Source organism: Carassius carassius, chromosome 41, assembly GCF_963082965.1.
Source record: "Carassius carassius chromosome 41, fCarCar2.1, whole genome shotgun sequence".
Classification (NCBI taxonomy): domain Eukaryota; kingdom Metazoa; phylum Chordata; class Actinopteri; order Cypriniformes; family Cyprinidae; genus Carassius; species Carassius carassius.
The window spans coordinates 4,912,632-4,927,295 of NC_081795.1; the positions used below are offsets into that span (position 1 = coordinate 4,912,632).

The 14,664-nt window shown below is 44.8% G+C and overlaps 1 protein-coding gene across 2 annotated transcripts; it reads right to left on the minus strand.

Moving 5' to 3' along the window:
- Positions 1-10,137: 10,137 nt before the first annotated feature.
- On the minus strand, positions 10,138-12,154 carry LOC132123183 (chymotrypsin-like protease CTRL-1). 2 transcript variants are annotated; one of them, XM_059533748.1, is made up of 7 exons: positions 11,966-12,154; positions 11,735-11,835; positions 11,568-11,647; positions 11,403-11,484; positions 10,602-10,782; positions 10,378-10,508; positions 10,138-10,299 (listed from the first exon to the last, which is right to left on the minus strand). In XM_059533748.1, the coding sequence occupies exons 1-7, from the start codon at positions 12,018-12,020 to the stop codon at positions 10,138-10,140; spliced, it is 792 nt and encodes a 263-aa protein (XP_059389731.1). In that variant the 5' UTR covers positions 12,021-12,154. The 2 variants fall into 2 exon arrangements, with proteins under 2 accessions (XP_059389731.1, XP_059389732.1); XM_059533749.1 differs by having other exon boundaries at positions 10,378-10,504; positions 10,598-10,782.
- Positions 12,155-14,664: the final 2,510 nt, after the last annotated feature.

Consider the following 14,664-nt stretch of genomic DNA (forward strand, 5'->3'; position numbering starts at 1 on the left):
ATAGCTGAGGAATGTTTAGATCTGTTATCGCTGGAGATGATCTACATCTTCATTGCCCATAGATGATCTCTTTCGTGTCAAGAGGGTGAGTTCTTTTACCTTGAGGTGTTCGTAGCTTTTCTATTTCCTTGAGTAGCATCATACTTCTGTAATTGTATGTTATGAAATGATTTCGTTGGGAAACAGTTTTGTTGTTGTCTGATGTGATGTTTAAGTCACTAAGTCAGTGTTGCTGAACAGGAAGAGACTGAAATCGTCACTTATGAGAACTTCACTGAAGTGAAAATAAAAGTTCTAATATTAGTTTATAATAGCAGTTTAGATAAAACAAGCAAAATAGTTCTTATAGGACATGTTATCATAGCCACTGAAAAGAGATGGCATCTAGTAAACCATTTTCTCTCAACATATTTATTTAGCTATTTTACTTGAACTGCTCTCCTCAGCAATGTTGCATGCATTTATGGCATTATTTTTTTCAAAAGCATAATTATAGTAATTAACATACACAGTTTAATTGTGCATGATATCTTTATGGCTAAGTTTATATTACTAATGCCTGGTATAATTTTCATCTAAACTACTGCAGGATGTTCAGTGATAATTCACAACAGTGATGTTCAAATTAGTCTCTAATAAGCTCCTGGACAGTCCCTGTTCTTGAGTTCACTAGTTTGTCTGGTCAGTAGCTTGTCATTGTCTCAGACTGGGCAAAAATGTACTGTTACCAGTTCTGTTTCTCTGAACTGGAAAGAAAGAGATGCCCAATTTAACATACGCAGTCTGCCTTCTGTTTGTCAATGAATATATTGATCGTGAAGTTCCCTTTCAAGGGAACTTTGAACTGCATCCTCCAGGGGTCCTTATGGGGGGAACACCCCGTCGTTACCCATGTCTGAAGCATACATTTAAAAAACACCAACAAGTTGGCAGGCGACAGCCCAGGACGTCACTATCGGTGCGACTATAAATAGACACCGGGAGAACACATCATCCTCTTCTTCGTCTTCATTGACTGTTTTGTTACAGCATATTGGAGTGCATGTTTCTCGCAATAGGGTTTGCTCTGATATTTGCAGTTCACACGCCTCACATACTGTGGTGTGTGTGTGTGTGGTGAAGAGCAAGTACAAGCGTTCAGCTCTCGAGGGAGTTGGACGCACTATGCTGCACTCATTGTGATGCATTCGTGAGACTCAGAGGGGATGTCAGTATTTCACTATTTACCAGAGTTTGTAGCAACATTTGCATGAGTGCATTCGCCTCTCGCTGGAATAGCAATGCATACGTGGCAGCAGTTTTTGCTCACGCTTGATATCTGTGATAATCTAGCAAGTGGGCGGAGCGTGTTTAGCTCCCGCAGGAGCTGAATACATGCTGTGCATTGTGTCACTGTGAGAACATGTAAAGGATGTGCCGCACAGCTGGCGTCAGCCTAGAGTACCAGAAAGCACCGGCAGGGGTGCCTGGGGTATGGCATTGAGACACAGCATCTCATTCACTAAGAGGAACCATGGTTACATGCGTAACCTAGAGATGTTCCTCTTCAGGGCCTCAAGCTGCGTTGAGAAACACTATGACAGACTACCAAATCCCTGCCTAGTGTGTATCCGAAGAGCAAAGCTTAGGACGAGAGAACTGAAGCGCCTGGATTAATTTGCAAATCTAGGCCATAAAAGCTTGCAAATGTAAAGGTCGATGACCAAACCGCTGCATTGCAGATGTCCAGCATGGACGAACCTGCTAAGAAGCCCTCAGAGGCCACCATACCCCGTGTGGGGTGAGCCTTGACTCCCATCAGCGAGGGGAGACCAGAGATGCATATGTAACATTGATAGCCTCAACTATCCAACGACTAAGTTTCTGCTTCATTGCAGGAAAAATCCCAATTGGGGGGACCATAGCACACCAGCAGTTGGTCCATCTTTCTCCACAGAGCAGCTCTGTGTGTCACAGTGTCTGGGTTGTGTCCCTGGGTTTACACTAGATGTTCTCCTTTCTCACTGTGTCTGTCACCTAATCACTTCCTGTTCCCTTATTTGGTCACCTTCCTCCTTGTTTAGTTAATTGATTGTTCCCCACCTGTCTCCTGTTTCCCCTTTATCCTTCTGTGTATTTATACCTGGTCTTTCTGAGTCTGTGTTACAGAGTCCTTGTTTATTGTTAATGTTAATTCATGTCCGTCAGTTCTTGCCCTTGCCTTGTCTTCTTGTTTGGTTTATGTTTGGATGGATGTTTTTGGTTTCGACTCATGCCTGGACTGTTTACCTTTTGGATTTGCCCTTTAATAAAGTCACATACCTGCACTTGGATCTCTCCGTGTTTCTTGTATCACCAGACGTGACAGAAGGACTCCGTCAAAGCGAAGATCCAGCGGTATGTCTGCTTATGTCTCCTCCCCAGCCACAGAGCGGGAGAGGAACGGATTTGAGGCGGTGCCCGATGCTGATCCTGAGGCCGAGGCGGTGCCCGAGGCCGTTCCGGAGGCTGAGGTGGTGCCCGATGCCGAGGCGGTGCCCGATGCTGTTCCGGAGGCCGAGGCGGTGCCCGATGCTGTTCCGGAGGCCGAGGTGGTGTCCGATGCCGAGGCAGTGTCCGTTGCCATTCCGGAGGCCGAGGCGGTGCCCGAGGCTGTTCCCGATGCGGTGCCCGAGACCGCTCCCGATGTGGTGCCCAAGACCACTCCCGAGGCCGTTACCGAGGCGGTGCCCGAGGCCGTTCCAGAGGTGGTGCTTGAAGCCGAGGCGTCTCACGTCTCCACAGGCAGTCCTAAGCAAAGTCAGGTGCCCATTGACTCTCCAGAGTCGAGTCAAGTTCCTGTTGACCTTCCAGAGTCGAGTCAGGTGACTGTTGAATTTTCAGAGTTGAGTGAGGTTCCGGTTGACCTTCCAGAGGCTAGTCAGGTGCTTGTGGACCCTCCAGATTCAGGGTTAGTCACCGTTGACCTTCCAGAGTTAGGGCTAGTCACCGATGACCTTCCAGAGTCAGGACTAGTCACCAATGACCATCCAGAGTCAGGGCCAGTCACTGATGACCTTCCAGAGCCAGGGCTACATACCATGGACTTTCCAGAGACAAGGTCATTGTGGACCTTTCAGAGTCAGGTCAAGTCACTGGGTGGCCTTCTGCTCCACCCTGTTGGACCCCGGCATCGACCACAGGGGCGTGGTGGTCATCTGCTCCGCCCTGGGGGACTCCGATGTCGACCACGAGGACGTGGTGGTCCTCTGCTCCACCCTGGGGGGCTTCCGCTCTGACCACGTGGACGTGGTGGTCCTCTGCTCCGCCCTGGGGGGTTTCCGCTCTGACCACACGGACATGGTGGACTTCTGCTCCGCCCTGGGGGGCGCTTGCCCTGACTACACGGTTGTGGTGGTCTTCCCCTCCGCCCTGGAGGACTCTGGCCTTGACCACAAAGGATCTCTCCGTGTTTCTTGTATCACCAGACGTGACACTGTGGACGTATGTGTCCAGCTCTCGAGCTTGATACATACAATTAGCTTCTTCTGGTCGGATTTATGGAAGGGAGGAGGGCATAAGGCCTGCACTACTATTGGTTGTGGTGTGACAGAGGGAACTTTAGGAACACAACCCTCTCGAGGGTATAGAAGTGCTTTGGCCATGCCGGTCGCAAAGTGAAATGAGTAGGGGTCACTGAGAGGGCCTGAAGATCTCCATCTCTCCTCAGAGAGGTAATAACCAACGGATCAGATGTCTATCTGATATATCTTGGATCGGCTCGAATGGAGATTTACAGAGCCTCAAACACCACAAACAAGTCCTAGGGGGGGGGGGGGGGGGGGCACGGGACCATACTGGAGGCCTCAGCCTCAGCGCACCATGGAGGAAACCTGTTAGTACGGGGGAGAACTCCCGGGAGCAGAGCTATTGGCGAAAAACATATAGACAAAGCCTCGGCCAAATCTGTACCATAACGTCCAATCTGAGAGGAGCTGATTGATTGATTGATTGATTTTATTTATGGATCAAACCGGTACAAAAAGAAAGAAACAGTAATCCAAAAGGATAACATGCAAAAGTAAAAATACTTATTTTCAGCATGGTCCTTGGTGTTACACACAGTTAAACAATAGACAGAAAACACAATAGACAAGAAATAAAAAAACAAACAAAAACAAACCCATACAATATGAGGAAGAGGGTAAAAATATCACTAAAACAAAATAAAACACTGTAAAGACTCTGCAAATTATCAATAACTAATTTACCCTGTCCCATAAATGTTTTTTGACCTGTGATTTAAAAATTCCTCTTGATGATAGGAGTTTTGTAACAGTAGGCAAACTATTCCATGCCATGATACCAGTATAAAAAAAAATATTTTTAATTGCATTTGTAGCTCTAGGAACTATGCAAGAGCGGATGCTGGCCCTAGTATTATAGCCATGCTGCGTATAGACCATGTTTACATTAGAGCATAAATATTTTGGGGCATGACCATTAACAATGTTGAACATATGATTTAAATTAAGTTGTTCTACTTTTAGATGTACAGGTAGTAGACCAGCTCTTGTAAACTCCTCCCTACCTATATGAGTACGGGAGGGTACTTTTAATAGGTACCGAATAACAATGTTTTGTAGGACTTGGAATTTGTTTTTAAATTTCGCAGTTAACTCAGAAAACCATGCAGAGCAAGCAAAATCTACATGGCATTGAATCAGTGTTGATGTCAATAATTTCTTTACAGAGGAATCAAAAAGCCTTTTCTTGCGATATAAAAACTTTAACTTACAGGCACATTTGGCTAAAACCTTTGCTGCAATGGCTTCACCTTTAAGTGATTGATCCAATGTTAGACCCAAATATGTAACACTTGATTTGGATACAATTTCAAACCCATTACACATCACCTTTAAAATATTTGATTTTGCTAGTTTCCTTTTTGTTCCAAACAAAATTGATTCAGTCTTGCCCAGATGCATAGAAAGCTTATTGTCTACCAGCCACTGGCTGACAGACTCAAGCTCTATGCCAAGAGTATTTTCAATGTCTTTAACATTACACCCTGGGACAAGTAAAACCGAATCATCAGCATATAATAGCAACTTGCACCGTACCGCAGCTGATAAGTCATTTATATATACTAAAAAAAACAGGGGCCCCAGGATCGAACCTTGCGGCACGCCGCATGTTATGCTCTGTGTGTCAGAGAGGGTCCCCTCAACATCACAGACCTGGGTCCTGTCTGTTAAGAAAGAAGTGAACCATATGAGTGCAGAGTCACTAAAACCCATGCACTGTAATTTAGAAATCAAAATCTTATGGTTCACAGTGTCAAATGCTTTTTGCAGGTCAAGTAATAGCATGCCAACATAATTCCCTCGATCAAAATTCTGTCGCACATAATCAAAAAGGTGAATGAGACAGGTGTCGGTAGAATATGCAGCTCTAAAGCCAGACTGGAGCTCATATAATAAATCATGCCTGATGAAATACTCCTCCACCTGTTCATACACAAGACGCTCAAAAATCTTTGAAACAGCTGACAGGATTGATACTGGCCTATAATTTCCAAAATCAGCTCTGCTACTTTTCTTAAAAAGAGAAAGGAACCACTCTGGCATTTTTCATATCGCTTGGAAAAAAACACCCTGACTTAAGGACAAATTTATAATATGGGTAAGAATACTATATATAACCCCTGCACTATCCCTAAGAAACCTGGAGGGGATAAGATCCAAGCCAGAGGCCTTATTCACTGACAGGGTGGAGAGGATCGCTCTTACTTTATCCTCTGTGACCGGGCTAATTGCAAATGCACCCACATAGATATTTTTACTTTTATAAAAAGAGTTAACAAAATTTATGCCAAATTTGTCAGAAACACCAGGCAATTTACTGACCAAACTGGCAGCAATGGTTGTAAAATAGTGGTTAAAATGGCAGGCAATCAGCCGCTTATCAAAACACATCTCCTTCTTAATAATAAGCCCCGCTTTTCCAGACTTAGATTTTGCCTTTGCTGTTGATCCCATATCATTGAGAATTTTCCACAGTTTTTTAGGCTGTTTTACATTTGCAGCAATGGAATTAGTATAAAATTTAGACTTAGCTCGTTGTACCTTGCAATTAACTTGATTTCTAAGATAAGCATAAGAATTATAGTCCACTGGGAGTTTAGACTTCTTAAACTTTCTGAAACATCTATTATGTTGTCTGATCATGTCAATAATTTCAAATGTCATCCAACATGCACTTCTATGCTTAATTCTAGTTTCCCTCATAGGAGCGACTTGATCAAGAGCTGCAATAAAACGCTGTTTAAACAAATTCCAAGCCTTATCAACATCATTACATTCAAACACATCAGACCAGCCTCTCTCCGACAGCCTTTGATTGAACACCTCAGCAGAGTACTGTTTGGTACATCTGTATTTGATAGAACAGTGCTCATTTATTGGTTGAGATTTCATTTTTTTGCGGGTGCAAAAAACTGCATTATGATCACTGAAAGCCACATCCCACACACCTGATTGACTTATCATTTCATGGTCAGATACCAAAATTAAATCAAGAAGGGACTGGCTATTTATAGACAACCTAGTAGGCTCTGTAATTAATTGCTGTAAACCAGACACCCTACAAAGACATGAGAGAGATTTTTTCAAGCTACTCCGTGGCAATAATAGATTTGTATAAAAATCACCCATAATGATGCATTCTTTCTCTAGGCATACATTGCTTTTACAACAGACAGATTCAAGGAGTTCATAAAAGTCAGTTTGCTTAGGAGGACGGTAACATACACCAACAATGATGGGCTTGGTTCTAGGAAGAATTAACTCCACCCAAGCTGCCTCCAAGCCATCCACCTGCAGATCGTGGCGGGGATTGAAAGTTATATCAGACCTTATAAAAAGGCACACTCCTCCTCCATGTCTGTTTCGATCGCGTCGGTAGATAGAATAACCTGTAAGCCCAACTTCACAATCTTGAATAGAACAGTCTAGCCAGGTCTCCGATACAGCGATCACAGCAGCCTTAGATATAAACGCAAGGTGGCCGATTTCATCCAGTTTGGGTAACAGACTCCTTGCATTAACATGGATAAAATGTGTCCCTTTCTGATTTAAAGGACAGAGTGAATCATAGTGTCTGTCATCCATACTGTCGTCATCATAAGTTCGCAATTCCTTTGTGTCATCAAAGACATTTACGCCGCACATTTCCCGCACACAACACCGGTTACAAACCAACGGGATATCCAACTTAGTTCTTAGTTCTGCCCGGTCATACAATTGTGGAGAAATATTCCCGCATTTTATATGAACAAAAATGTCACACAAGTCACAGGCAACTGCTTTGGCGTTTGCTCTTACCACCTGTAATGATAAAACCTTTCATATTCATCCGGAAGAAGGAGGCGGGAACCGGCGGACAATCAAATCACATTTTAATAATACAAAATAAACACAAAACAGCGCACCAGCCCCTCACGGACGACTGGTGCGCGCAAATAAAAACCAAAACACAACTAAAAGCCCAGGCCTGGTCCTCTCTCGTCCTTCATTGTCGTCGCTCCAGTTTTATATCCTTCCATCTCCTCCGTGGGCCTCGAGACTGGTGGGTCGAACAGGTGTAGCTCATCTCCAATCACTCCACCGGCCTCGCTCCCATGTCCCTCGGCCCCGCCCCACTCGTCACATACCCCCATCGCCCCTCGCAGGCCGGGGGGTACTCCCGAGACTGCGCTCTACTCCCCCCCCCCTCCCCCTCCCTCCGGGGGGGACCGCTCACGGGGACCTGCGGGAACCTGGGGGTAGGACAGGCGAGGCGAGAGAAAAGGAGATGGAAGGAGGAGCGACAGAGACGAGAGAGGGGAGAGAGGAGAAAAAAAAAAAAAAATTCCGGTTCCCAGACGCACCGCTGCTCGGCCCTCCACCAGCTGGGCGATCTCCTCCGCGGTGCCTGGCGGTGGCACTGGACGGCCCTCGGCGGACGGCACGACACTCCTCCGCCGCCCGGTGGACGGCGACGGCTCCTCCGGTTTTGGGCAGCCGGCAGGAATCCCCCGTTCCCTGCTCCTCCCCGTTCCGGCAGATGGCAGCAGGCCCCGGCCACCTGGCGAACGGCGCCGACTCCTCCGCTCCCTCACGGACGGCAGCCGTCTCTCCACATCGTGGGCGGCCGGTAGCGAGCTCGCCCGTCCCCGGCAACTCGCTCCAACCCACCGCCTCGAGCGTCCATGGCGGCACACTCCTCGCCTGCTCGTTGGCACCGCGGATTCACCACAGCGGCGAGGGATCTTCAGCAGCGCGTCCCTCCTTCTCCCGGGCTTTGGCACCACTGTAATGATAAAACCTTTCATATTCATCCGGAAGAAGGAGGCGGGAACCGGCGGACAATCAAATCACATTTTAATAATACAAAATAAACACAAAACAGCGCACCAGCCCCTCACGGACGACTGGTGCGCGCAAATAAAAACCAAAACACAACTAAAAGCCCAGGCCTGGTCCTCTCTCGTCCTTCATTGTCGTCGCTCCAGTTTTATATCCTTCCATCTCCTCCGTGGGCCTCGAGACCGGTGGGTCGAACAGGTGTAGCTCATCTCCAATCACTCCACCGGCCTCGCTCCCATGTCCCTCGGCCCCGCCCCACTCGTCACACCACCTTTCCGCAGTTAGGGCAGCAATTGATGGAAAACTTATTTTGCCTGTAATCCCCATTTTCAAAGTTAAAAGGGCCCGGACACTGATGGATATCTCCCAAAAGCAGTAGGCAAATTGATAATATTTTGCCGAAGGCATCGGGTCGCTGGGTTCCTCTGGAACTTGCTTTAAAAGCGGCTTTTGCCTGCCAGGTGATCAAGGCAACACTGTCGTATCCACAAAGATTGTCAGCATTTACTGACAGATGACAATCTTTGTCTAAACGCTCGATTTTTAGGTGCATAAAGGCATCATATTCGAAGCCCTGTTTTGAATTTTTAAAACGGTAACCAAAACTGCTTAAAAACACAGTATAGACTGATACTGCTATCAGAGCTCCAAACACACCTTGCGCACCGGCCCCCATCTTCATTTACAGAGATCAGAGCTGGATGAACTAGAGAGAACCAGAGGGAACATTGCAATGTCTCTTGAGTTGCAAAGAGGTCCAAAAAGTCTCCATATCTGTTTCACCACCTAGTGGTGAAGCCTCCATTTCCTGGGCTTCGGCCCCTGTCTCGACAGTATGTCTGCTCCTACATTCAACCTTCCAGGAATATACACTGCTCTGAGCAAGAGGAGTTTGTCCTGGGACCACAGAAGGATCTGGTATGCCAGCTTGTACAAGGGGCATGAACGCAGACCTCCCTGGGGTATATAAGAGACCATATATCTCTTATGTATTGATATAAGAGACCAACAATATGTTGTCAGTGCGCACCAACACATGGTGACCTCTCAGGACTGGGAGGAAATATTTAAATGTTCGATACACAGCTAGCATCACTAGACCACAGATCGCGGGCAGGGTGGCCACTCTTGACAGCACCCCAGCCGGTGAGGAATGAGTCTGTCGCTAGTGTTACACGGTGACAAGGAGCTCCCAGCACCGGGCCCTAATTCAAGAATCAAGGTTTCTTTCATGTGTCTAAGGCACAGAGGCACCGCCGGGTGACCTTGATATTTTGAAGTGGGTCCCCTCTCTGGGAAAATCCCTTGGTCTTGAGCCACCACTGCAGGGGTCTCATCATTTGATTTGCTTGAAAGTTAGTATCTTGTAGCTTTCTCTGCACTTGCATCACGTTTGCCTGTCATCTGTTACTTTGAATGTGGAACATTTTTAAAATGCAAATTAAAGTAATATATATCTTTAAAGTTTTGAAGAAAATGTAATGTATATATCATTTTGCTACATTACTATGGTGATAATGGCAATTTATGATTACATTTGCAGTACATTTTTAAATATTCAGATCATTACTTTGACTCTTCGGTACACTTAATTGTTTTATTTAACTTTTATTGAAATATTTGTACAGCTGGAACAAGAAAACAGTAACATGAAGTAACAGCCAGATCACTGGAACCACAGAAAGACAAAAAACACAACCAACAGAGATCAGCTTATTACATATTAATGACTTAAGACTTCATTTTCTTCATAAATTCTCAGAATGGTGCTTTAGTTAGAAGCGATAGTCCTGTCGATCCAGGAGCGCAGTTGGGAGATGCGGGCGTAGACTACAGGGAAACGGGTGTCACAAGTGCTTGTTCCCCAGGAGACCGAGCCCACCAGAGACCAGACCCCTGAACGCTCACACACCAGAGGACCACCAGAATCACCCTGAGAAAAAACACACATTTGATTTGAACAGCAGCAACACTGAGATGGTAATGTGTTTCTTGATCTGTCTTCATATACCTGGCAAGATGAGGAACCAGAGGCTCCAGCACAGATCATAGCATCAGTGATAGTGTTCTGACCCCAGATCTGTTTGCACACAGCAGGACTTATGATGGGTACACCTGTCTGCTGTAGGATCAGTGGGCTCGCTAAAAAGAGAAGAAAACGTGACAAATTGTCTTGCACAGTTAACAGATGTGTTGTTATTCTCTCAGTATATTTTTGTTTTACAGATGACTTACTTGTGGTGGCAGTTCTACCCCAGCCAGTGGTGAAGCAGCGGGTTCCAGGCAGGATGCTGAGGGTTGATGGAGCCAGACATACAGGAGAGATACGGGGAGTCAGTGTGACTGGAGACGACAGTTTCAGCAGAGCAATGTCATTGTTGATAGTCGTCCTGCTGTAGAGCGGATGGGTGATGACCTGAACATACAGAAAAGGGGGATCAATGCTGCAAGCTGCTTTTATGAATGGTGGACTAAGATATAAGATGACTTTTATTTCTGTTATTTTAACCCTTCTGTTTTTAACCTTTTTTCAAATACATACTGTATGGGCTGAGAATTTTAAGTACGTGCTAAAAGTTAATTTTGGCGACTTTTAGGAGCTTACTAGAGTGTAAATGACCTCAGAGCATCTATTTTGAAAATGATAATAAAATATTCATAACTTTTTTGTGATTCTCACTTTTTTTATTTTTCAGTGCTTTAAAATCAGGTAAGCAAATAAAAAACACAACTATATAACTATCAATACATAAGCCATTGTGTAACAGTTAGTCAAATATATTTGAATAAATTTAGCATTTAGATCACTCCTTTGTATAAATGACAAGAAATTATTATTATTATTATTGATAATAATAATAATAATACATTTTGTTTAAATTTTTGAATGATTTGGGTATTTCAAGGATTTTGGGTAAGACAAACGTTTGCTTTTAAAACAATATAAACAGTCAATATAGTAGGAGTCATAAAGCATTGGTTGATCACTCATTTTGATTTCGTCTCTGATCCACTGAGATCAATAAACATTGTTACCTTGGAAACTAATTTGACCTGAATGGGTTCAACACTTGAGCCACGATCATGTTCTCCAAGAATGACGCGGTGATAGCCAACCCTAAAAGGATAAAGAATAAGTCAATGGTTAAAAGACAGACAAAAAAAAATATTTTAGATTGTTTTCAGACTGAAGACTCTTACACGACAGCGCAGTGGGCAGCAGTGAGAACCCAGTTCTGGTTGATCAGGGATCCTCCACAGAAGTGGAAACCACTGGGCAGCTGTTTCAAAGGTAAAAGCACTGAAAATGTGAAATTTACTCTTTAAGCAAAGCAGAAAAATGTTTGTTTGAAAAACTGATGAGTTACCTGAAGAGAGACCTGCCAGGGCCAAGATCCAGAGATGGCATTCTGTCCATTCACAATCCTGCTGCCGATCGTCTGTGGCTTAATCGCAGGCACTCCACAACCTGTTATTACAAAACATAACACATTGTTCATGAGACAAGCATGAGACAGGAAGCTCTTAATGCAGGTTTTGCATTTTCTAAATATATTTGCCCATCATTATTCTTGCAAACTTTTAAAGGAGACACTTACCCAGAGCAGAAGCCACTAGAGCAAAGCAGGTGATGGAGAAGATGGTGAAGGTCATGATGTAGATGAGTGTGTGATGGACTGTATCTCACTGATGTATCTGTAGGTTGTCTCTATTGCTTTTATATCATTTACAGCAGCTGATAAATCTGAGACGTGATGGAGGTCCATCCCATCAGCTCCAATGAGCTCATAGCTGAGGAATGTTTAGATCTGTTATCGCTGGAGATGATCTACATCTTCATTGCCCATAGATGATCTCTTTCGTGTCAAGAGGGTGAGTTCTTTTACCTTGAGGTGTTCGTAGCTTTTCTATTTCCTTGAGTAGCATCATACTTCTGTAATTGTATGTTATGAAATGATTTCGTTGGGAAACAGTTTTGTTGTTGTCTGATGTGATGTTTAAGTCACTAAGTCAGTGTTGCTGAACAGGAAGAGACTGAAATCGTCACTTATGAGAACTTCACTGATGTGAAAATAAAAGTTCTAATATTAGTTTATAATAGCAGTTTAGATAAAACAAGCAAAATAGTTCTTATAGGACATGTTATCATAGCCACTGAAAAGAGATGGCATCTAGTAAACCATTTTCTCTCAACATATTTATTTAGCTATTTTACTTGAACTGCTCTCCTCAGCAATGTTGCATGCATTTATGGCATTATTTTTTTCAAAAGCATAATTATAGTAATTAACATACACAGTTTAATTGTGCATTATGTCTTTATGGCTAAGTTTATATTACTAATGCCTGGTATAATTTTCATCTAAAATACTGCAGGATGTTCAGTGATAATTCACAACAGTGATGTTCAAATTAGTCTCTAATAAGCTCCTGGACCGTCCCTGTTCTTGAGTTCACTAGTTTGTCTGATCAGTAGCTTGTCATTGTCTCAGACTGGGCAAAAATGTAATGTTACCAGTTCTGTTTCTCTGAACTGGAAAGAAACAAGGAAGAGACATAAATAACTCAAATGCAGTTCATTGGAATTCATTGTAGAGATGCCCAATTTAACATACGCAGTCTGCCTTCTGTTTGTCAATGAATATATTGATCGTGAAGTTCCCTTTCAAGGGAACTTTGAACTGCATCCTCTAGGGGTCGCTATGGGGGGAACACCCCGTCGTTACCCATGTCTGAAGCATACATTTCAAAAACACCAACAAGTTGGCAGGCGACAGCCCAGGACGTCACTATCGGTGCGACTATAAATAGACACCGGGAGAACACATCATCCTCTTCTTCGTCTTCATTGACTGTTTTGTTACAGCATATTGGAGTGCATGTTTCTCGCAATAGGGTTTGCTCTGATATTTGCAGTTCACACGCCTCACATACTGTGGTGTGTGTGTGTGTGGTGAAGAGCAAGTACAAGCGTTCAGCTCTCGAGGGAGTTGGACGCACTATGCTGCACTCATTGTGATGCATTCGTGAGACTCAGAGGGGATGTCAGTATTTCACTATTTACCAGAGTTTGTAGCAACATTTGCATGAGTGCATTCGCCTCTCGCTGGAATAGCAATGCATATGTGGCAGCAGTTTTTGCTCGCGCTTGATATCTGTGATAATCTAGCAAGTGGACAGAGCGTGTTTAGCTCCCGCAGGAGCTGAATACATGCTGTGCATTGTGTCACTGTGAGAACATGTAAAGGATGTGCCGCACAGCTGGCGTCAGCCTCGAGTACCAGCAAGCACCGGCAGGGGTGCCTCGGCTATGGCATTGAGACACAGCATCACATTCACTAAGAGGAACCATGGTTACATGCGTAACCTAGAGATGTTCCTCTTCAGGACCTCAAGCTGCATTGAGAAACACTATGACAGACTACCAAATCCCTGCCTAGTGTGTATCCGAAGAGCACAGCTTAGGACGAGAGAACTGAAGCGCCTGGATTAACTTGCATATCTAGGCCATAAAAGCTTGTAAATGTAAAGGTCGATGACCACACCGCTGCATTGCAGATGTCCAGCATGGACAAACCTGCTAAGAAGGCCACAGAGGCCACCATACCCCGTGTGGAGTGAGCCTTGACTCCCATCAGTGAGGGGAGACCAGAGATGCATATGTAACATTGATAGCCTCAACTATCCAACGACTAAGTTTCTGCTTCATTGCAGGAAAAATCCCAATTGGGGGGACCATAGCACACCAGCAGTTGGTCCATCTTTCTCCACAGAGCAGCTCTGTGGACGTATGTGTCCAGCTCTCGAGCTTGATACATACAATTAGCTTCTTCTGGTCGGACTTATGGAAGGGAGGAAGGCATAAGGCCTGCAGTACTATTGGTTGTGGTGTGACAGAGGGAACTTTAGGAACACAACCCACTCGAGGGTATAGAAGTGCTTTGGCCATGCCGGTCGCAAAGTGAAATGAGTAGGGGCCACTGAGAGGGCCTGAAGATCTCCATCGTGGAGAAGTCGTGGCCTAATGGTTAGAGAGTCGGACTCCCAATTGAAAGGTTGTGAGTTCGAGTCCCGGGCTGGCAGGAATTGTGGGTGGGGGGAGTGCATGTACAGTTCTCTCTCCACCTTCAATACCATGACTTAGGTGCCCTTGAGCAAGGCATCGAACCCCCAACTGCTCCCCGGGCACCGCAGCATAAATGGCTGCCCACTGCTCCGGGTGTGTGCTCACAGTGTGTGTGTGTGTGTGTTCACTGCTCTGTGTGTGTGCATTTCGGATGGGTTAAATGCAGAGCAC